The 20,967-nt window shown below is 44.1% G+C and overlaps 1 protein-coding gene across 1 annotated transcript; it reads left to right on the plus strand.

The window, feature by feature from the left end:
- The first annotated feature begins 5,403 nt into the window (after nucleotides 1-5,403).
- Nucleotides 5,404-20,688, plus strand: AQP3 (aquaporin 3 (Gill blood group)). Its single transcript, XM_010211460.2, has 6 exons — nucleotides 5,404-5,586; nucleotides 15,370-15,496; nucleotides 15,646-15,783; nucleotides 16,857-16,975; nucleotides 18,156-18,373; nucleotides 19,067-20,688. The coding sequence occupies exons 1-6, from the start codon at nucleotides 5,479-5,481 to the stop codon at nucleotides 19,233-19,235; spliced, it is 879 nt and encodes a 292-aa protein (XP_010209762.2). The 5' UTR covers nucleotides 5,404-5,478; the 3' UTR covers nucleotides 19,236-20,688.
- The last annotated feature ends 279 nt before the right edge of the window (nucleotides 20,689-20,967 follow it).

Below are 20,967 nucleotides of genomic sequence, written 5' to 3' on the forward strand. Positions count from 1 at the left end.
AGCACAGGTGTCCCAGCACAGATGTCCTCAGGGAGAGAAGCAATCACTTCAAGAACATGATGCATCTAGATGTCATTTTAGATGTCTATTCTGTGCCCTTACTTTAGAAGTGTCTGTTTCTCTTCATTGACTATAAAAGGAAAGTTAAAACAAGGAGTCTAGATGGAGACAGCGACACATAGTACAAACCCACCAAGGTGTCTCTGAGGAATTGCAAACCTGCAAAACACAAAGGCATTTGTACTACAGATGGGGTGGAGTATTCCCAATAGGACTGGATAAGACTCAGCACCTTTCCACAATTTGCAGTGGGGGCTCTTTCTGCAACACCACATGTAGTTCACATCACCCATGCTTACGGAAGACAAAATGGAAGTGGAAAAGAAAATGTTACAAAGAAATACCAGGAAAACAAGGAGTTGACCCTCCATTTACGTATAGGCTATTAGTGCTCAAATAAGGTAGTGCAGCAGATCCAAGTCCAAGGGAGGATATAAAGCTGTCAGTAGGTCTATAAGGAAGGAAAAAAACTGTTTGTGTTTTCACAAGTGCAAAATCAGCCACGGGTAATTTTAGGCCAAACTTTAGAAACCATAAAAGTATGGATATTCCATAGATGTTTTCTTTTCCCATGGGAGATGCAAAGGGCAGAAAGTACCAGAGGGTTAACCCGAAAACAGGATAACTTCTAAACAGATGCACAGTATGAGGTTTTCCTGAAGCAGTTATTTTCTCTATCATCTGTACCCTGACCTGGTTTTACATCCTCGTTTGTGTCTTGCCCTCATATGGTGCCTGCAAGCTAATATTTTCTTATTTGCACCCCTGGAGAAGGGAATAGGGTTCCTGAATCATAGAACTATAGAATCAGAGAATCCCTAAGGTTGGAAGGGACCTTTAGAGATCATCTAGTCCAACCCCCCTGCAGACGCAGTGTTTCCTAGTGCACGTGGCACAGGACTGCGTCCAAGTGGGCCTTAAAATCTTAGATTCTCAAACTTCCCCCTCACCCTCAGCCTACCCACCAAAAGCCTGACTTCACATGCCAGCAAAAATCTGGGCTTATTCAGAACTGCCCAAATCCAAATTAGAGTCAGCAGCTACATGGTTATCTCTTACCTGAACAAGAGATTTGTTCAGATCTTGCCTAATCATCTTCCATGGTCTGTTCTGAGTCCTGTCCAGCAAAAAGGTAAAGCAATAACCTAATGACATCATTTTTTTTTAGAAGTAAACTGATAGTAAGAACATTTGCTTACACAAATCGGTAAGAAAAATTAAATAAAAGTATCTTCAAACTACAGCAAACTACACTCTCTATCTCTTATGGCATCGGGGCTGTCTAACCGCTTTAACCACCAATTCACCAGGATGCTCCCTAAATACACCTCTGTAAATGCAAAAACTGCTTGCCTATATTTGTCACAAGTGAGAACAGCCAGCCATGCTCAGCCAGTCCTAAAGCTGATTTTGCCTGGGCCTAAATCTTGGGGGAATTTCCATCCTAGTCCTTTTTTTTTTTTTTTTTTTTTTTTTTCAGGTAGCTTGCATTAAGGAAATGCATCGTAGTGGGCATTTCTGAAATTCCGTAATGTGACTGGTATTTGGCATGGACAAGGCACCTCAGGAGAACACCTGCAGTTGTGGAAATAACAGGGTTATAAACAGCAGGGCTGAGCTGCTCTGTGGATGCAACAGCCGAAGCCTGAAGAGACATGAGCTCCCACTTCTCACTGCACAGGAGGAGTCTGTCTCCTGGTGAGAGGGAAGTTGTCCCTTATGTGACAGCTCTGCTATCAGCAGATATCAGCAGGCATGGGACATCAGGTAGTTTGGGACCACAGCTTTTTAAACTGAATCTAGAGGTTTCAGTTGGCTCTGTCTAAAGCAAAGAGCTTGAATGCAGTTCTGATAACAGCTGCTGTCTGTCCATCCCTTCTCTTGTGTCTTGTCTCATCCCTTCTCATATGACCCTGTGCCACATGCTCTAGGTGTTCCTGCTTGCACAGGGGGTTTGGACTAGATGCTCTCTAGAGGTCCCTTACCACTTCAACCATTCTGTGATTCTTTTTTCTCTTGCGTGGAGACATGTTGAGGCTTGACCGACTCTACGTCTCATCTGGAATAACCCCAGGGTGAAGAGCCTACATTTCCTTAGGAAAACATCCTGGCCTCTTTTACTTGGCCTGGTCAGATGGTCAGGTTCTGCAGGAGGGAAAAGAAAGGAATAAGGGATAAAGTGACAAAAGGTATAAGTTCTCCGTAGACCTGGCGCTTGGAGCATCAGCTGTACTCACAGGAGACAGCCTGATGGATAAAATGTTAGCCGTGGAAAAGGATTGAGATTTATATAACAAAAACACCAGAATAAACCATGTCTAGTCACTGCTGAGCTAGGTTTCTATTTTGTCTTTGAGCTTTCCTGTGAGCTACTAGTATTTTCCTTAAAGCAATATGTTAGATTTCCTGACCCAGTGCCTTGATTTTTGGGGTACTGTGCAGGTTGATAGGGATACTTCACTCAGCACTTCGATGCATGATGTTTTAAATGGGCTATGATTGGTTCTGTACAGAAATTTTTTGCTTCTACTTCAATAGCTTTGGCACCATTAGAAGGAAGCCAAGTACAAGTTTGTGTGACAGACGCTTTGAAATGTCTTTCCTGCAAACCTTTGAGTTCTGAAAGAGTTGTCTTAAATGCCCATGCAAAGCAGCACTAAAGGGTTGGACATCTTGCCATGCCCAGTGAGCGGTAGGGAGGCTCAGGTGCTCTAGGGATCTACCTTAGCATCAGTCTTACTGCTACTGACTTTCTTGTATACTTCTACTGACCCATGGACTTCTTCTAATGACAGGATGGGTATTAGTACCTTGGGTAGCAGGTAACGGCATAGATGAGCTTCTTTGTGAAATTGTTATTGTCTCATATATTTAATTCTTTTGTGTTTAGGTCATGTGTCCCTTGATGCCAGTTGTTTGATTTGGTGGGACAATTCCAGCCTTAGCACAGAGAAAAGACAGAATGAGGGTCTTTCAACCCTTTCCCACTCTTTAATTGCTGCTTTTGGAAAGATCTTTGTCTTCTTCCAAAGTTGTATGTCCTTTTTACCCAAACTTTTCCCTAGAAAAGTACACGGCTGACTGTTGTGAAAGCAATTGCCTTTGCTTTCACAATGCAAATGAGCCTTTGCTCATTGCAAACTGTTGGATTTTCGGCTGTGATGACTCACCCTCACAACACGCCAGGAAGGGAATCCAGTGTCAATCTCCCGATTCACTGATGCAGAAGAGGTGTGGAAAGGTGAGGGATTTGCTCAGGGTCAGGCAGTGCGTCAGAGGGTGCCCACTCCATCCTGGTTCTCCAGACTGCATCATTTCTAGACTTCTCCAACCTTCAATCATCAACCTGGCAGTCTAAACATCTCCCCTCCCTTCCCCACTATGTTTATTACCACTTCATTAGGATGGCTCAAAGGGAATTTCTGTACCCGGGACTCTTACCCAAAGCCAGCGGAGAGCAGACGCCATTGAGATGGGAGGCATATCTCTACCTACATGGAGAACATCATGTCACCTTGACCCTCTTGCTCCTCAGGAGGCCCTCTCCGTTGTTCTTGCTTGCTCCCTGCAGGGCACCATGAGAGAAGGAAATACATCTAAATAAATCTGAATTACAGGACATGGCACCTACACATCGACAACTCAACAAATGGAAAAATAACTCATAGGTCTCATCTCGGAAATTGCCAGAAGGAAAATAACAACATTTCTGGCTGTGATGGCTTCCAAAGTCAGGAAGAATGCAGAGCAGTGTATAAAAGAGACAGAAGGAAATCTCAGGCAGAGGAGTGATTATGGATCCTCTGCAGCTTGTGTGACTTGCAGCAAGGGCATGAGGGCATGAGAGAGGGAGGTGAAAAAATGGGTGTCCCAAGCACTGGTTTATAAACCACAGCCTTAGCAAGTGTGTGTGCAGCTGGCTGGGCATGCTGGAGTTGGAAGGACTCTGCCGATGTCAGTGATACTGGCCTGAATCTAAGGGTAATGAGAAATGTTTCTTATTCCTGCAATTACATTTGGAGCTCAAATGTGTCCCTGCATTTGATTCCTTAAACATTATTCCCTTCTTCACTGCATCCCTGTTGCTCAGGCTCTGCTACCCAATCTGGCTGCAGTTTCTGTACTGAATAAAGGTCTATTCATCACTGCGCTGAAAAGCTCTGCTTTTCTAGCAGGAAGCTTGATGGTTAAACGAGGGGAAGAGGAAAAGCCAGGAATCTGTGGCTTTGCAGAGAAGGCAGGGAAACAAATCCAGGAAAGGGGTCCCTTTCAAATTCTGTTCTGCATCAAGTCCCGATGAGCACAGGGAATTTTTACTGCTCACTTAATAGAAACCAGATGCCAAAGTGGCATGTACCTTTCACCCGAGATGCTACAAACTGGGACAGCTTTCACTCAGGCAGTCTCATAAATTTGGCTCAGGATAATATATGACTTTCCTGCAGATGAAAGGGAGTGAAAGTGTTTGGTTCCTGCAAGACACCATGAAATAAGTCAAGCTGGTGGTCCCAGGGATGATGACTCCGGGGCTCTTGCTCAGAGTATAGCCGCAAAAAGTTGTTCAAGACATGATGCATGTGCCCCTTGTCATGAGGAGGGATTGCCTCCAGGGCAAGGATCTCTCATGGCATTTCCTTTCAGTTTTCATAGGGATTGGACTGCAAGGACTCTCTCAAAGCCTTGGGAGGCAGAAAGAAATCATGATAACACACAACAGTTGGACCTAGGTCCAGTGTTTTGATCCAGGACTTTGACCTGAGAAGAGTCTTGCTTCATGAGATCAGTTTTAACTGGGGTGATAACTGGAGTCAGGACTTGACTTGGCTTCAGCCCACAGTTCAGGTGAGGAGGATCGAACCCTCCTGCCCCGCTGTTTTGTTGAAAAAGAAGCTATAGCCTCTGAATCAGTACAAGGGTGATAATCTCCTTGCCATCCTAAAATGAACTTGGGAGAAAAAGCTGAAAGTAGCTCTGACAGTGCAAAGTGGGTAAAATACACACCAGCATATTCATTTCACTCTTTGGACCTCAGGCAAGGCTGGAGCGGGACAGACTCAACCACGTGCTTTAGCTAGATAAAAACAGCCCAAGTTCAGCAGAGACATGTTTGCCTTGCTTTTTCACTCCTCTCAGGGAGCTCCCTTCCTTTCAGCCTCCTGAATCTCTCGCTTACCTGTGTGAACAACCAAGGCAAAGAAAAAAAAAAAAATGCCCACTCTGTCCTGGGCTGCAGAGGAAGGGGAAAAATAAAAAGCAGCCGGGTTTGAGGCACGGGTGGTGGGGGAGTGGTTACCCAGGAGGTGTGTCAGACATAGCAGGACTTATAAGCAAAGGCAGCTGTACTGGGGGAGAGCTCCTGCTGTGTCTTTGCCAGCTGCTTCTTCTCCCTGGTCTAGCTTGAGAGGCCACTTTGCTGCAATGGGGAGGCAAAAGGATGCTCTGGCCACCATTGAGGAGCACCTGAGAATCAGGAACAAGCTTGTGCGGCAAGCGCTGGCTGAGTGCCTGGGGACACTGATTCTGGTGGTAAGTTTGGGGTCTTGGGGAGCTCATCCTCTGCTGTGTGTGGAGTAACTTGCCCTGGTAAAGGAGGGGGAACTGATGCTGGAGTGTGTGCTGGGGTGAGCCCAGCTCTGGTGCAATCTGCTGCATGGTGTGTAGGGAGGCAGAGGTCCCCTTAGTTGCAGGAGAGGGTTAATGGGACTTGCCAAAGGGTGAGTGCTAGGTTTGCTGTTGAGGGGGGTGCTTTGCAGGTGTCTAGGGCCTCCAGTGTGTCCCCTAAAGTAGTGGGAGTAAAGCGGCTTCTGCATAAGCAACAAGTGTTGCTAGAGAGCACGCAAAACTTCCTAGAACACTTCTTCAGCACTAGAATACCCCCAGCAGTAGTACCTGGGCAGCAAATGCTTTTCTCCCACTTCACTTTGTTTTCCAAGTGAGTCTTTCGAAGAAGATGCTGGGTTCAAACTGCTGATAGAAATTCCTTTGCTGCCTGTTCTTATCGGCTGGGCTGCAGTGCACCACACCAGCCCATGCTGGCAGCTGATCACAAACTTGTGCCTGCCACCCATGTGGCTGTTCTGAGCTGTGACTTCATATGCTTTAAAGCGATGAATGGCAATAAAATGCTTCTGTTTTAGTGCTCAGGACCTGAAGGTGTGGAATGTAAGGAATATATTAGGGTGTCCCCTGTATCAGTATCTGTACAAGTGACTTAAGCTGTATTTGAGTGGTCCTGGCTTGCAGGAGTGAACAACCAGAATGCTTGAGGTGGTGGGGACATGAGAAGAAAATAGCAGGGTAGCAAAACTAGGCCCATCTAGCTTTTGGCATATGCATTTGAAAATGTAAGACTGCACAACATGCTGCAAGTGATGACTGCGAAGTCTGGCATGCTGATATTGCATGAGAAATAAGTTGGTGTTTGCACACAACTCTCTGAAAGTTTGCTTGAAGTTTTTTTTTTTAAATCAAGAGCAATGCTAAAGGCTTCAGTGACTGTGGTTTTAGCTGATTCCAACATTGTTTGGGGAAAGTAGTGGTAGACGGAAGAGCTGAAAGTGGAGGAAAGCTTGAGGAAACTTGCTGTGCTCCTGGAGAAAGTGCAGAACAGAGGCACTGTTTGTGCTCTCAAAAACAAGAAGCTGGTTACTTCTGGAGGAAGGAGGGTTATTGAGTATCCTGTGGAAGAACAGGGGACCCTAAGTCCCCATAAAACAGTACCGGTCCTAAAAGAAAGCATTTGTCACAATGCAATGGCTTTATCTCCAGAAACACCTGTGGTGGTCCTGTTCATTTCTTGGTATTATTTGGTGTTAAGGTGGGTAGGAGCTATGGGGAAACTGATTCAGAGATAAAAAGTTGCTATCTTTGAATTATTCATGTTGTTACAGGTAGGCTTTGGATAGAAGTAAAGTATGTATGTCTTCTAAGAAGGAATAGCCTCTTTTGCTATCCAAGCTAATGCACTGGAGAAACCAGGCATGCCTTTAGCCTTGGAGATCTCAGTAGGGCTTGTGATTCAAAAATTGTGATTCTTCCTTCTAATTGCATCATTTGGTACAACAGAGATTACTTGTCCCTACAGCTTTGCCTCTCCCAAGAAGAGAGAAACCGGGAGCTGCTCAGGGTGCTGGGGAAGACTTGATTCAAAATTGTGTCTACAGTCCAAAATGAGAGGGGTAGCAAGTGCCTTCTAGCCTGGTTATTTTGCAAAAGCGAGAGTAGGAGAAGTCGGAGCTACAAAGAAGGTTTTGTACGGAGAGTAGCACAGAAATAGCTGTTTCTAGCAATGCTCTCAACTCTGTCTCAATGGTCTTCCAGAATTGACCTGGGATCTCCTATGGCTCCCAAACTTCTGGAGTGGCTGGAGGGCTGGTGTACTCATGGAGGGTAAGACTGGGTGGGATTGAAGGAGAAATGGGGAAGTCCCAGACAAGATGAACACTCCCTGGTCACTGACAGGGAACACATTTGGGATATACAGAGAGGAATCCAAGTTCTCGGACAGGGAGCTACAAAATTGTTCTGCTGGGCATTGTTTCAACACACTTCTGCCTTAAAGTTGATCTGAGCTATTCTTGTTTCAATGAAGTGACACTTTCTAATTTTTATTATGCCTTTTTTTGAAAGTCTGCCTTGGATTCATCTGAGTCTTTTCATTACATTATGTGCCTGGAACAAAAAGAACTTAAAACTGAAGTGTGTGGTGGGTTTTTGTTTGTGTTTTCTTTTCCTACCACTACTACCTTCCTTCCCTAGTGCCCCAGGTAGTAGCTTGAACTGGAGAATCCCAAGGCAGAGATATCCTGAGGTATTTGGAGATATTTCTGCCTGAAGGAAAATTGACCATTTGCATCCTGCACAAGCCCATGTCTCCTGAGCTGGTTGCAAATGCCTTTAGCTGCATTTGAGTCCAGTAGACCTCTGTTATGGGCTTCAGACAATAAAATACCTATGGGTGCCATGGAGACCATGAAGATGTCTTCACGGGAGACTGAGGTGTCTGTTTTGACTGAATGGGAAGAGCTCTAGAGCAGATATTGCTGCTGTAGAGCAGAATACGAGGACTGGATTTAGGGTTTGGTGTGGTCTGTGCTGAAGTCAAGTTCCTGAGCCTGAAGGGAGTGAGACTGTTTATTTAAAATGTGCAGCTTGAAATGGCACTGTGTAATGTAAAACTTGTCCCACTGAGGATGTTGGCACAGCTTCAGGGTCTGCTCATTAGAAGTCTCTTCCCCCTTCCCCCCACAACTTTGCTTGCGTAATGATCATAGCTCTCGAACTCTTCTGTTTCTCAGGCAGTAAAATCATTTTGGAGTTATGAAAGGCCAGAGAGCCTCTTTGCATGTAAAAAATATGCACACACCCCATACCACTAGGGTATGGTGTGTCCTTTTTTTTAAAAAAAATAACCCAAATAAGGCAGCCAAGCCCTGTATAGTACAAAGATATTCTCAGCTTGCACACTGCTCTCGATTTGTACAGCACCTCATGCCACACTGAGGACAGTAGTTAGACTGGATCTCTGTTATAGCAGTAGTAACTGATTTTACACTTCCTTTGACTATGACCATTTCCACATTCAAAATGTCCTTTCCAAGTGGTACATTAGCCTTGAAATTTATAGCTAAGTTGGAAGAACCACTTACTGACAACAGTTAAGCAATGCAAACACTGAAGGCATTTTCCAAGTCACTTGCTGTTTGTGCTATTACTGTAGCAACTCACTAAAGTGATTCTTCCAGCAGCAAGACTATGCACCTTCCTTAAAGGCTTCATGTGTTGTCTTGGTCTTCTGGCTTGAAATGCCAGAGCTGGCTCTATTCAGTTCTTATATTTGTGGAAGAAGCAATATGTGGTTACAACAGACTTCCAAGCAGGACCAATACAACAAAAATGAAAAACAAATAGCATAATGATTCAGTTTATTTTTTTTTCCTCTGTTGGGGCATTCTTGGCTTTGTGGCTAGGTGGGAACTTCTTAGTTTTAAGTGTACTGTAGACCACAGAAACCAAAATGACAAAGAGGCTGGGATGATGAAATTGAAAGGAGCCTTGCTTAAGTTCTAGCGCCACAAAGCGTAAAGTTTCTGCTTATCGTACTGCCATATGATGTGGCATGGCAGTTTCTGTAACTGTTGTTTGCTTTCTTTAGCGTTTTTTTTTTCTTCTCTTCTTCTCCTGGCAAACTGAACTTGAAACACTTGGAGAATGTGGCTTTTTGCTTTGTTAATGTTTTGCTAGGACTTAACAGGAGCTGAAAATCTTTCTATAGAAAATGTGTTGAGCTCCACTGATCCCTGCTGCGAAGCCTGTGCTGGAGCAGGGAATGGAGTTGGAGAACCTTGCTAGCACCTTCCACCAGAGGAGTTTGAAGTGGTTCATAAACTCCAGGCAGGAGCGTCCCTCCTTGTCACCATACAGGAGAGGGGAGATGTCTCCTCTCTACTAGACAGGTCAGGCACCAAGAGTTTGTGCAAAAGTAATATCCTCACCATATCCAACTCTGCCCAAAGCTCCACAATGGGTCTAGGTCTCTTGGAGAATTAATCCTGTTGACTTGAGCAGCTTCAGCTGCTATTATTATTATTATTATTATTATTATTATTATTATTATTTATTCTCTCCCTTTTTTATGAATTAGCAGAGAATTATTGGTCTTGTTTTAGTGACTAAAGCACTGAACTCTTTCCCTAATGTTCCAGCTCCTCTGCTGGCTGTTGCTGGAGTTTCCCATGTTGTTTGCCTGCCCAGTTCTGTGCTACCACGGCATGCGACATACGCACAGCACAGCCTGCCTTCACCCTGCTTATCTCTCAAGTCCTGCAGCACGACCTGGCTCTGAGACAGGCTGTCTGTGCAGAAAGAGCCATAACATGTGGGCTATCTTCTTGCCTTTTCCCGTAAGGCTGTTTCTGCATGTGCTGAAGGAGAAGTCAGACTGCCACATCTTGCTTGCTCTGTAAACTGTGAATGTCTACCCGTACGGCCATTTAAGAGACTTTAAGGAAAGGCAAAAATGACAGAGCTCCTTGTCCTGGCTCTGTGAAGCCAGTGCAGGTGTCCTGGCCATGCCAGTTGTAGAAGTAAGAAATGTATGTGCTGCTTGAACAGAAATGGGAATTGGCATGGATTCATTATTGGATCTATCCAGATAGGCTCTCACTGGGGAGGGCAGTAAGAGGACATGGGGGAGCTTAGCCAGGGTCCTTGAATGTTAGGGGATTATTTTGTGTTGTGAAAGGTTTCTTGCTTTGAGTTGAAGGGAACAAGTCAGGAGGGTTTGGACCGACTGTAAAATTATAGTCCTCTGTCCTTTATTTCCCAGTCTTCCTCTCTGAAGTGATGGTAGGTAGTCCTGGGTTTTCTTCTGCTATGAAGAGCGAGTCATTTGATGTGTGTCTGATGCTTCAGATCTCTTGTCAATAGGTCGGGTTTTCTTTCTTCAGACTTCCCTCACACCTTGTCTGCCCCAGCCCCCAAGAATTCCCTTTTGGCATCTCCCCTGCTAACCGGTCCAACAGCAGCTAGGTCTGAACAGCCTTTCCATTCACTGATGTGCTTAGGGTAGATTTACAGAGGGCTCCTTGCCTAATCCCTGGTATTTGCTGGATGAAATTGTCACTCAGGTAATAGTATTCCTCTGAGGTTATGTTGGCAGAACTTTTCCACCTTGGGTTAGAGATCTGTCTGTCTGAGGTTCAACAATAAATGCATCCAGGCCTTTTGTACCTGAAGATGTGAAAAAGCCTCAACAAAGAAGAGAAGTGAGAGAGTAAACCTGGCTGCTGTGTGGCAAAGTGCTGGGACTTACTGTTCCCCAGGGCTTATGTGCAGAGCTGCTTTTCTCAAAGTATTTTATGAACTCATGTAGCCTCTTCATTATCTCTTTTCAGTGTTTTCTTTCCTCCCACCTCCAAAGTCCTTTCCTACCAGCCTTCATTAACCTGAACTTTGTCTCTAGTCTCACATTCTCTCCTGGGAGCCAAGGGGACAGGTTGTAACCACCTTGGGTGACAAAGCCAGATGTTCGATCTCCCAACCCCTGGTGGAGACATGGAGCGTAATTTTCCCTGAGTATGAAGTAATGCCTAACAACTGCCTACCTTTCTCTGTTCTGCTGCTGCATCTGGCTGTTCCCTCTTTGATTTTTTTTCCCACCCCTTGACTGAGCCAGTTCAACCTGCTAATCCTGCTGAAAATGGTGGGTGGGTTGTGGGGCTTTTCTCCCATATTAGTTTTCTGCCATGCAAGGAGTTGAATTAGATCATGGAGCGGGGAGAGGATTGAGAACCCTCCCTGTCCACAGGGTAAGTTAGGATGAGCTCAAATCCGTACGATGAAATTAGGGAGCAGGTTTCTATTAACCTGGTTAATAGGTGCACTGCAATCACCTCAATTCTTAGAGTAACTTTTAACACATCACAATGATGGTCTGTTGCAATCACTTTATTAGTGCTTTAAAACTGTTTTTAAAGTTGTTGAGTAGGCCTAGTATAACATGTGACTGATGTATATGCTGCCATGTGACTGTTTGTCCTGGGTTTCTATTTGAGATATAAAATATAATGTGTTGGAGGTAGGTCTATAAAATCAAGAGCTGGAGAAGTTTTCTCTATTGTGAGTGAGCAGCTGTCTCCTCAAGGCAGTGGTGCGATGTTGACTGGGGATTTTTCACATTAATTACATAGACTTGAAAGATGCATGCTTTTTAAATAAACTACGAATTATTTTTGTATGGAAAAGAGAAAATCATTTCAAAAATGGATACTGGGTCCCTACTGTCTAGTGTGGTCTGGGAAAAGGAACTGATGGAAAATGCAGTGAGTGGAGCGAGGACTGTGATTAAAAATTGTAGTAGCCACTGCCATAGCAAAACGTGAGCACGTGGAAGAGCAAGGACTCAGAAAAGTGAGTCATAATTAAATCAGCCATAGGAGGATATAAACTTAGGTTGAAAGTTTGTTCCCTTGAGTATTGTGGCAGAGCAAATGACAGTACATGCTTATGGTACATGGTCCAGATGTAGGTGTCTGTAAGGGAGTGCAGTGGTCTCAAAAGATTGTAGCAAAAGGAGGAGGAGGTGGGGAGAACCTATAGAGCCAAGAGATAAACTCTTTCCAACCTTAGAGGGCAGCCAGTGTCAGTCACCTTGAGTGTTCTCTGTATCAGTGGAGAAAAGTGAGACTCCTCACTGAGCCATTTGACTTGACCTAGATGCCCATCTTGGAGAATGGCTTCTCTTCCTGTTGCTGCTATTTTTCTCTGTTGACTATGAAGGGAATCCAAGATGACCTATTCAGAATTTTCATATAATTCATATGCCTAAAACTAGGCAAAATGAATCCTCCATGCAAACGTGCATTTTGCATATGCATGATGATAGCAGTCACTTCTATTGTTTTTAAATACAAACACTATAACTGTTTATTTCCATACACCACAACTGCTTGGTGCAATCTGCTATGTCGAGGTTATTCCTCTGCCTGGCTGGCCTGTAGAAGCACACTGCAGTTTAGCTCTGCCTACTAACATTGATTGGAGAACTGGGCCTCTATTTTAGAGGGTGTAGTGTCAAATCACATGCCACAAAAGCTTTGGAGAGTGTGATTTGAACTGATTCTTAAAGGTCAAATGCCATGGATGGATACAGTGTATGAGACTGTGTGCATGCTTAATGGACTCTGCTGGCACAGGGTGGAACTGCACACACGCATATCAAAGTTCAAACTTGTCCCTAAATATCTCCTTACTTTTTATCTGCTGAGGGTCAGATTTTCCAGCGCTATGCTGAATTAATCTGAATAGCGCTTAAGGCTCATCTGATAAATATTTGTTATGCTCCTGTGGAGTAGCTCTCAGGTGTTTTTCCATGGCCCATAGATTATTGTGAGGAAAAGCTAGAGAACAATTACCTGGTGTAGAATGGGGGAAAGGAGGATAGGGAATAGCTTTGGGGGAAGTGCAACACTGGAATTCCTCCAGCTTAAGGGAAGTCTCCTGTGGATAAACAGGGGGAAGACTTTACTCTGTGGGTTCTGCAACTAAAAAAACATGTGGCTAATGAGCCAACCACCATTCTCTTGCAGAACTGCCAGTTCTTTTGAGTGAATAATACAAATACTTATTTCAATAGGAAGAACCTGGAACTAATGTTGCCAAACTCAAATTTCCAAAGCAGCCTTTTGTGTGGCTGTCCCCTGTCTGGTCATGCCAACAGGCTGTGTGGCCTCAGCACAGAATACCACAGCCAGATACACCATCCAAACTTCTGTCTAAAGCATGAGGGGTCTCAGCTATGGTCAGGAAAGGAAAAGATGTCACCCTGGGCATTATCCAGTATTTACTTTCTCAAGAGGAATTAGGCTTCCCTTGGTTTAGACATAGCTAGGAATTATGACTCTGTGCTTCAAAGCAGGCAATGTTTGTCTTCTCTACCTTTGCGTAAGAGTCTTCCCTGCCGTGGGTTCTCATTTGGGCAGCTCTGGGTTAGGTTTCCTGATCTGGTAGCTCTCAGGACACAGGTACTGGAGGGGCTGTTTTAAATGCACCCAGTGAGAACAGCGCTGGATGTCCCCTCTTGTTCACTAACAAGTTCTACAGGTTCTTAGTTTGCATTTTTTAATCCAAATGAGGCCCTGTGTTGTGGACCTGGCCTCTTGTCACAAGGTGCCTGTGTACAGAGTGTCCATTTCATGAGTCAGTATGCGGCCTACCTGACCACTCCTTTCCCAGCAGGCCAGGCAGTGTTTGCTTTATTAGTAATTCATCAAGGGGGTGCACTGGCTGTGTTTTGGCTTTGCCCCAATAAGAATTGTGCATTGCTCAACAGGCATGTGAGAGGAGTGAAGAGAGCCAATGTCATCTCCCATTTGGTGCCCATTTGGTGACTTATCCACTGCGAGTGGATTCTCCTAGTCCATGGAAATTGGGTTATCCTGGGGTGGTGGGGATTAAAAAAGCAGGAAGCAATAAGGCAAGCCTTGAGCTCAGCTTCACTGGCCACTGGGAGCAAGCCAGGACAAAGCTGTAATCTTTGAGGCCCTGTTTGATTCAAGGATGCTTTTGGTATCTGATGGTGAAATCTCAGGTGTAAACTGAGAATTGATTCAGGTAGTTAGTGGAAAATGTAAACATATATCCCATAGGTGTGAGTAGAAAAAAAAGGACTACTTCTGTGCCCTTTTTTTTTTTTTCTCTCTGCTGGCATGTGTGCCATGTTAATATTGAGGAGACAGACCAGTTGTATAGTGCTGCCTCATTCATACTTATTTTTTTTCCCCTGTAGAAGAAATACAGCTGGTTTGGAGTGCTGTGGACTGTGATCAGAGCACCCATAGCAGGTGGTGAATTTTGGGGCTCAGATCCCTGTCACTACCTCAGCCCAAGGAAGCTGCCCCAATCCCTCTGTCAACCTGGGCTGCCTGAGAAGTAGTCTGCATCCATGGCAGGCTAAATATGGCCTTCTTATTTCTGGAAATAAAGATATGGCTTTAGCAAAGTTATCCCCCGTCAGTGTTGTTGCCTCTTTTTTTTTTTTTTTTTAATTGACATACCCAGATCCCTTATCTGAACAGTCACACTGTAAATGTGTGGCTAGGTCCAGAGAACAGTCTAGCTGAGTCAAGATTCTTCTCAGCTACCTTGAGCCCTTGCAAAACTAGATGTTTAGCCAAAATCCTTAGCCTTCTCTATGTAGAAATGGCTGTGAACTCTGAGCTTATCTTGCTTTCAGTCTTGGCCCTAATTTTGGTTCTTTCTGAAGCATGAGAGTAAGTCAGGAGATGAAGTTGCCATATATACCCTCTCCTTCTTGAAAGTAATCCTAGGTACTTGGACTAAAGGTTGGAGGTGTGAAAGTGTCATGGGTTGGCTAGGAAAGACCTGAGAGATTGGGTATGGAAAAGATGAAGGAACAAAGTGAAGATGGAGCCAAGAAGAGGAATTTTCAGTGGTGGTCAGTACATATGCTACTTGCTGAAGAGGCTTGATGAGGGAACGGAGGTGTCCAAAGGGAAGGAACAAAGACAAAAATGATAGACCCTAGAGGATTTCGTAGATGAGAAGAAACTGGTAGAGTCAAAAATGCAGAATTTCACCATTTCTGTAGCATTTTTTCCCTAAAGTACAGAAGATATGGCTTCTAGCATAAGATGTAATGTAAATCTTGTAATTTGGTACTGTGGCATATCTGTCATTGGGCTGGGTGGTGTGCACAGATGTAAGCAGAGCAGTTTTGGGCACTGGTGAGTAACTGGCCCTGACAGGAAACACAGAGGGTAACTTCAATCTATTCTTCTTTTTTCCTAGCTGTTTGGCTGTGGTTCTGTTGCACAGACCATGCTCAGCAAAGGGTCTCATGGAGGCTTCCTGACTGTTAACCTGGCCTTTGGCTTTGCAGTGACACTCGGCATTTTGATCGCAGGACAGGTGTCAGGTATGTGGCAACTCTGCATGGGATGAATTTAAAGTGTGAGAATTGTTACATAGGCCCGACTTTTCTATGTTGAAAACCAATGCTCCTTGGCTCATTTATGAGACTCAGATTCTGCCTGTTTAAAATGTACGAACAAATCTTTTTTGCAGGTGGACACTTGAACCCAGCTGTCACTTTTGCCATGTGCTTCTTGGCCCGGGAGCCCTGGATCAAGCTACCAGTCTATGCGCTGGCCCAAACACTGGGGGCTTTTCTGGGAGCTGGCATTGTCTTTGGGCTGTACCATGGTAAGTACAAGAATTGCATGTGTGTTGTGGCTCTTCATTGCAGTCTTTAGGGACACTCCTTCCTATATCAGAGAAGCATTTCCTTGCAGAGCGGGAGAGCCAGCAGAGCTTCATTCTCATGGTGATAATGGGTTCAAGATTCCTCAAATCAATCTGAAGGCCAAGCATCACAGTCAATGCATGCAAGTCTTTATCTTTTAAGCAGCAACCACTGTAAGATCAACCACTGAATCATCCTGCTAGTAGCTACTATCTGGTTGAGAACAGATATTGCAGAAATGCTGATGAAACTTTTCTAGTGCTTGTGTACTTGTGCATGGTTATAGAGTTTTTTTTTTTAAGTTTGACAGTAGACCTCTTTTGCATCTATCTCATATTACCTTCCAGACAATAGGACAGTTTTGTCTGCCCTTATCAGGGTATTGGTAGTGTCTTGGAAGATATCCCAGAAATCCAGTTCCTCATACCTCTGTTCTTTTTACATGGTGTTCCTAATCACAGAGCAATATTCGATGACAACAACTAAACATTCTTAGATATTAAGAAAAATGTTTAGTACTGCTAATAATCAGAAAAAGCTGTGGTTATGTAACCCTGAAACATAAGCAAGTCAAAGCAATCAGCTCTTACTGTTTAAGTTCATGACTTAATGGGTGTTAAACCTAACCAATGTTGTAGACCAGATCATAACAGTATCAGGGTGTTTGACTCCTGCAACTCCACAAGCACTCCCACCTGGTGGGAATTAAGACTCTGGTTAGTATTTGCTTTTAGGTGGGCTCTAGCTCTTTGCTGGTGCCTGGCCAATAAGAAAAATTAGGATCATGACCTTTGACCATCTGAATCTGAGCTAGGCTGTTGAAGTGTTATGGTGGACCACACGTTGAGTCTTCCTCTATAACTTACTGATTTTGCAGTGTGTAGGAACAGAATGCTTAGGGGATTCTACCTCAATATTCATAGCTCTATGGGACCTATGTTCTAGTTGTCTCACAGGAAAGTGCCTCGTTGATGTATGATGCCAAATGAGTGACCTTTCTTTCTTCTCTTTCCTCCTCTCTCCTGACATCTAGATGCTATCTGGGCTTTTGGGAAAAACCAGCTGTATGTAACTGGACCAAATGGTACTGCTGGTATCTTTGCCACCTACCCATCTGAGCATCTGAACACTGTGAATGGATTCTTTGACCAGGTAAGAGAGTGCTGAGAGAATGACAGCAACTGAAGAGGAATATTTTGTGGTGATTTTGGGCCTCTGCTTTGGTTAGGACCAAGAATTAATTCAAGAGAAGACTTCTAGAGCTGACTTGAGTCTCTCAGTAGCCAGGAGGGAGAAACAAGTCCAAAAAGGACACTTAAACTAAGAGGACTAAAGAGGGGTATATTAGATCACACCTGTAAGGTCATCAGTGGAAAGACACCACTTTGTTCTTGGCAGAAATGCCTTCCCTCATGCTATCAGACAACCTTGTACTTTTTTTACCTCCCCTCTGAAATAGTACTTCTTAGCAAGCCCCACCTAGGATGCAAGTGCTGAAGAAGTGATATTGTAAATGGTGCAAGGATGCCTGCACAGCAGGGCTGGCTCAGCCTTGGATGCCTAGATTATCCAAGTCTGACAGTCTGGACTTTGTTTCTGGGACATTTGGGGGCACTTCCTTTGGGGGCTCTTGCATGAATGAGCTTGAGCTGCTGCTCTAGGGTTTTCTTCCAGTGGTTTGTGATTTCTCTCAATTCTCTTACCCCTTTCCCCAAAGGAATTTTATCCTTCAAAAGGAAGAAAAGGGCAAGGCAAAACCTCATTATGTCTCTTTTAGTTACCTTGGTCTCCTGGCAAGGCAGAAACTGTCTGACTTGACAAGGGATAAACCAGAGGTCTCAACCACTGAGGGAAGTGGCTTCCTCACAGTGTAAGGAAAGGATGACTCTCCCTCACTGCCACTGTACTGCTTTGGCTGCAAAGGCCAAGAGTCAAGTGGGTGTGGGGTGATCACCTTCAGAGGGAGGCCATCTCCCCTCTGAAGTTGTCACCAACTCCAAAGCCAGCAGCAGCTGCCTTGCTGTAGCAGGAAGATGTCTTCAGCATTCTGTCCATTGAAATGGCCATTCATTGCCCCTCTGTGGCGTGGGGGGAAAGCAAGAGCTTGATCCGGCCTGTTGGCTGCCAGAAGCGTTTTCCGCTTTCCTGTTCCCTAGTGGAGGCTTAGTTTATTGGGATGTAATAATGTCATGGGTTCACTTAGTATTCCTCTCTTGCTCCAAAGGGTGAGTTCTAAACACACAGTGAGTTCTAAACATTAGAGGTGATAAGTAACTTGCTTAAAAGATTAATTTGGATTGGTGTGTTTTTCCGACTTCTCATTTCTTCCCAGTTCATTGGCACTGCTTCCTTGATTGTTTGTGTCTTGGCTATTGTGGATCCCTTCAACAACCCAGTCCCGACAGGTCTGGAAGCTTTCACAGTTGGCTTTGTTGTCCTTGTTATTGGAACCTCAATGGGCTTCAATTCTGGCTATGCTGTCAACCCTGCCAGGGACTTTGGGCCTCGTCTCTTCACTGCCATTGCTGGCTGGGGCACTGAAGTGTTCTGGTAAGTCTTTGATAATTAAAAATAAATAAATAGAAGAAAACCAGCAACAAAAAAAAAAAACTTGTGGCCAAAGAGGGTGTGGTGATGGTGAAATAACTAGTTCAAGCAGATGAAGTTTCTGTCATGCTGAAGAGTCTTAGTACCCGTGAGGTATCTTTAAATTTTATAAAAATTGTTAAGACACTGACTTCTCTGTCTACTTAAGAAATTATAGAAGCAGGGCGGATCAGAACCTAGGAGGATCTGTGAGATGTTCTGTTTCACATTCAAGATGAGCTCTTTGAAATTGTCTATAATAGACCTTGAGTGATAGTGAATGCAGATCCTTAGACTTGGATTTTGTTTCTGCTGTAAATTGTCAGGAGAACCGTGAGCAATACAGGCTGCCTGCTGTCAAAGCATGCTCTGCTGCAGGAAGTGGAAGGAAAGTGAAGATGTCTAACTTGAGTACCACAATAACTTTTCTTCCATCCCTTTTAAGAGACGGTCTGGAAGTAGCTTGTCACTTGAACTTGCAAAGATGGCAATGTCTGTCTTTGACCTTACTGTGGTTACTCAGGGGCTGTTGTCTTCTGCAGGTTAATGATGATGTTTGGAGACGACCAGATCTTAGGTTGTTACAGCTCCAGACACAAGTATCTTAATACCTAAGCTGCAGTTCTCATCTCATGCATTTTTTCCTTTGCTTTCCAGGACTGGTAAGCAGTGGTGGTGGGTCCCAATTGTTGCTCCCTTCCTTGGGGCAATTGCAGGAGTGATGGTCTATCAGCTGATGATTGGATGTCATGATGAGCCTTCTCCACCTGCCTCTGAGCAGGAAACAGTCAAGTTGGCTAACGTGAAGCACAAGGAAAGGGTCTGAGAAACCTGCCACCCAGGTCTGGTAGACATATATTACTCAGGACTGCAGTCAGCAATGAGGAGAAAGGAGTCAAGGAGAGCTTCAAGAACAACAGGAAGAGTTTTTTGTTCTCCCCTTCCCCCCCAACCTATTTTGAAATATGCTAGTCTAGTTTCTTTGTACATCCCTGATGCATTTGCTTTAGATATCTTTCCTGTGAGCTGTTCCCCAAACGCAAAAATATAAAGCAATCTTTCTCTAATAAAAGGGGATAAAGGACTGTAGGAGTCCGAGCAGAGATGGGCATTGCTGTCCAGTGCAGCCGGGGCATTCAGCATCTGCAGCTCTCCTAGTCTATGTTGCTGGCCTAGCCTGTGAGCTTGGCCAAATTGCTTCCCGCCAAGTCTGTGCTCCTATCTCCAGAGTGGGACAAAATGTAAATTGCTCCTGCATCCTGGAGGAAAACAAAAATCAGTTTGTGTTTCCATGATGCATCACATCCAAGTTTGGAGTAGCTCTAAAATCAATGACTTGCTACAAAGAGTAAATTTGTCTAAAAGATTTGTAATTGGCCCAACTTTTCCTGCCTCCCAGGAACTCCCAGAAGGTCATATCAGTTGGTTGATCCATAATGTCAGAGCAAAGAGTGAGAATGCACTGGATTTTAACTTAATATTAAGACAAAATGTTTACAAACCACTGCACCCTGATGTTTTAATCACAGTTTTTAATGTTGTCACATCACAGAAGATAACACATAACAAATCCTTGGTTTAGCCAGGGGTTAACCCAGTAAGAAAGCTTGGATCCCTGTAGCAGCCTTTCTAATCAATCAGCTTTGTATATAAACTGCAAGCAGCTACTAGCCACGTTCCACTGAAAACATGGTGTCGCTAAAATTGTGTGTGTTTGTGTAAGTTTCACAGCAGTTTTTTGTTGTTGTGGTTTTTTTTAAATATATATATAGATACATAACTATTACTCCTTAAAAGCTGTTACTCAATATCAAGGTTGGGATGAGTTAATTAAAAGATTTGTGGGAGCTGCCTATTCTCTGACAGCTTTGAGATGCTGTTAGATTTTACTGAGATAGCTGTAGATTATGGCATTGTGCACTTGGAGCATCCAGGTTTCTACCTTGATAATCACAGCCCTTCTATCACAAAATTTCAATGGAGGTACTGGGTGTTCAGGCACCTCCTGTACTGGCTTCTGTACAGTATTGTGATGTTGGAGGATTCCTGGCTCTCCCAAAGCCATGCTATTACAGCTATATTTGAAATGAGCAGTATTGGCTGTGAAAGAATCTGTGGGTCCCATGGCACTGCCTTAGAGAAACTCTTTCAAATCCTGTTTCTTCAATGCATGAATTCCTTCAAATGCATAACTTTGTACACATTAACAGTCACCTAAAATAATGTATTCTTTTTTTTGCCTTTTTAAAAAATAAAATGTCAATAGCCACACTTTAAAATGCTTATGTTGGTTGTATTTTAAAGAAGGTGTCAGTAAACCTTGCCATGAAAAGAAAGTCATCTATAGCAATAGCTTCCTCCTGTCCTTTCTCTCTCTTGAGCCCCTAAGAACAAAGGAGAATTAACCCTTGCAGGCCAATACATCTACATGCTCCATTCGTTTCTTGGTGTTTTGTTTTTTTTTTCCCTCCCCTTTTCAGATTACACTAGTGGGGCAAGTGGGAGGAGATCATGTGGCTGTACAAAGGCCAAGATATAGACAGGATAGCAGGAGGGGT

This window comes from Tinamus guttatus, unplaced genomic scaffold (genome assembly GCF_059628265.1).
Source record: "Tinamus guttatus ecotype Peru unplaced genomic scaffold, ASM5962826v1 Tinamus_guttatus_pri_ptg000081l, whole genome shotgun sequence".
Classification (NCBI taxonomy): domain Eukaryota; kingdom Metazoa; phylum Chordata; class Aves; order Tinamiformes; family Tinamidae; genus Tinamus; species Tinamus guttatus.

Bases quoted from the DNA above. Each gene is read 5' to 3' on its own strand.
- AQP3 (XM_010211460.2), top strand. From the start codon at position 5,479: ATGGGGAGGCAAAAGGATGCTCTGGCCACCATTGAGGAGCACCTGAGA. The intron at 15,497-15,645 runs GTATGTGGCAAC...TCTTTTTTGCAG, and splicing joins GATCGCAGGACAGGTGTCAG to GTGGACACTTGAACCCAGCT. The intron at 18,374-19,066 runs GTAAGTCTTTGA...TTTGCTTTCCAG, and splicing joins TGGGGCACTGAAGTGTTCTG to GACTGGTAAGCAGTGGTGGT.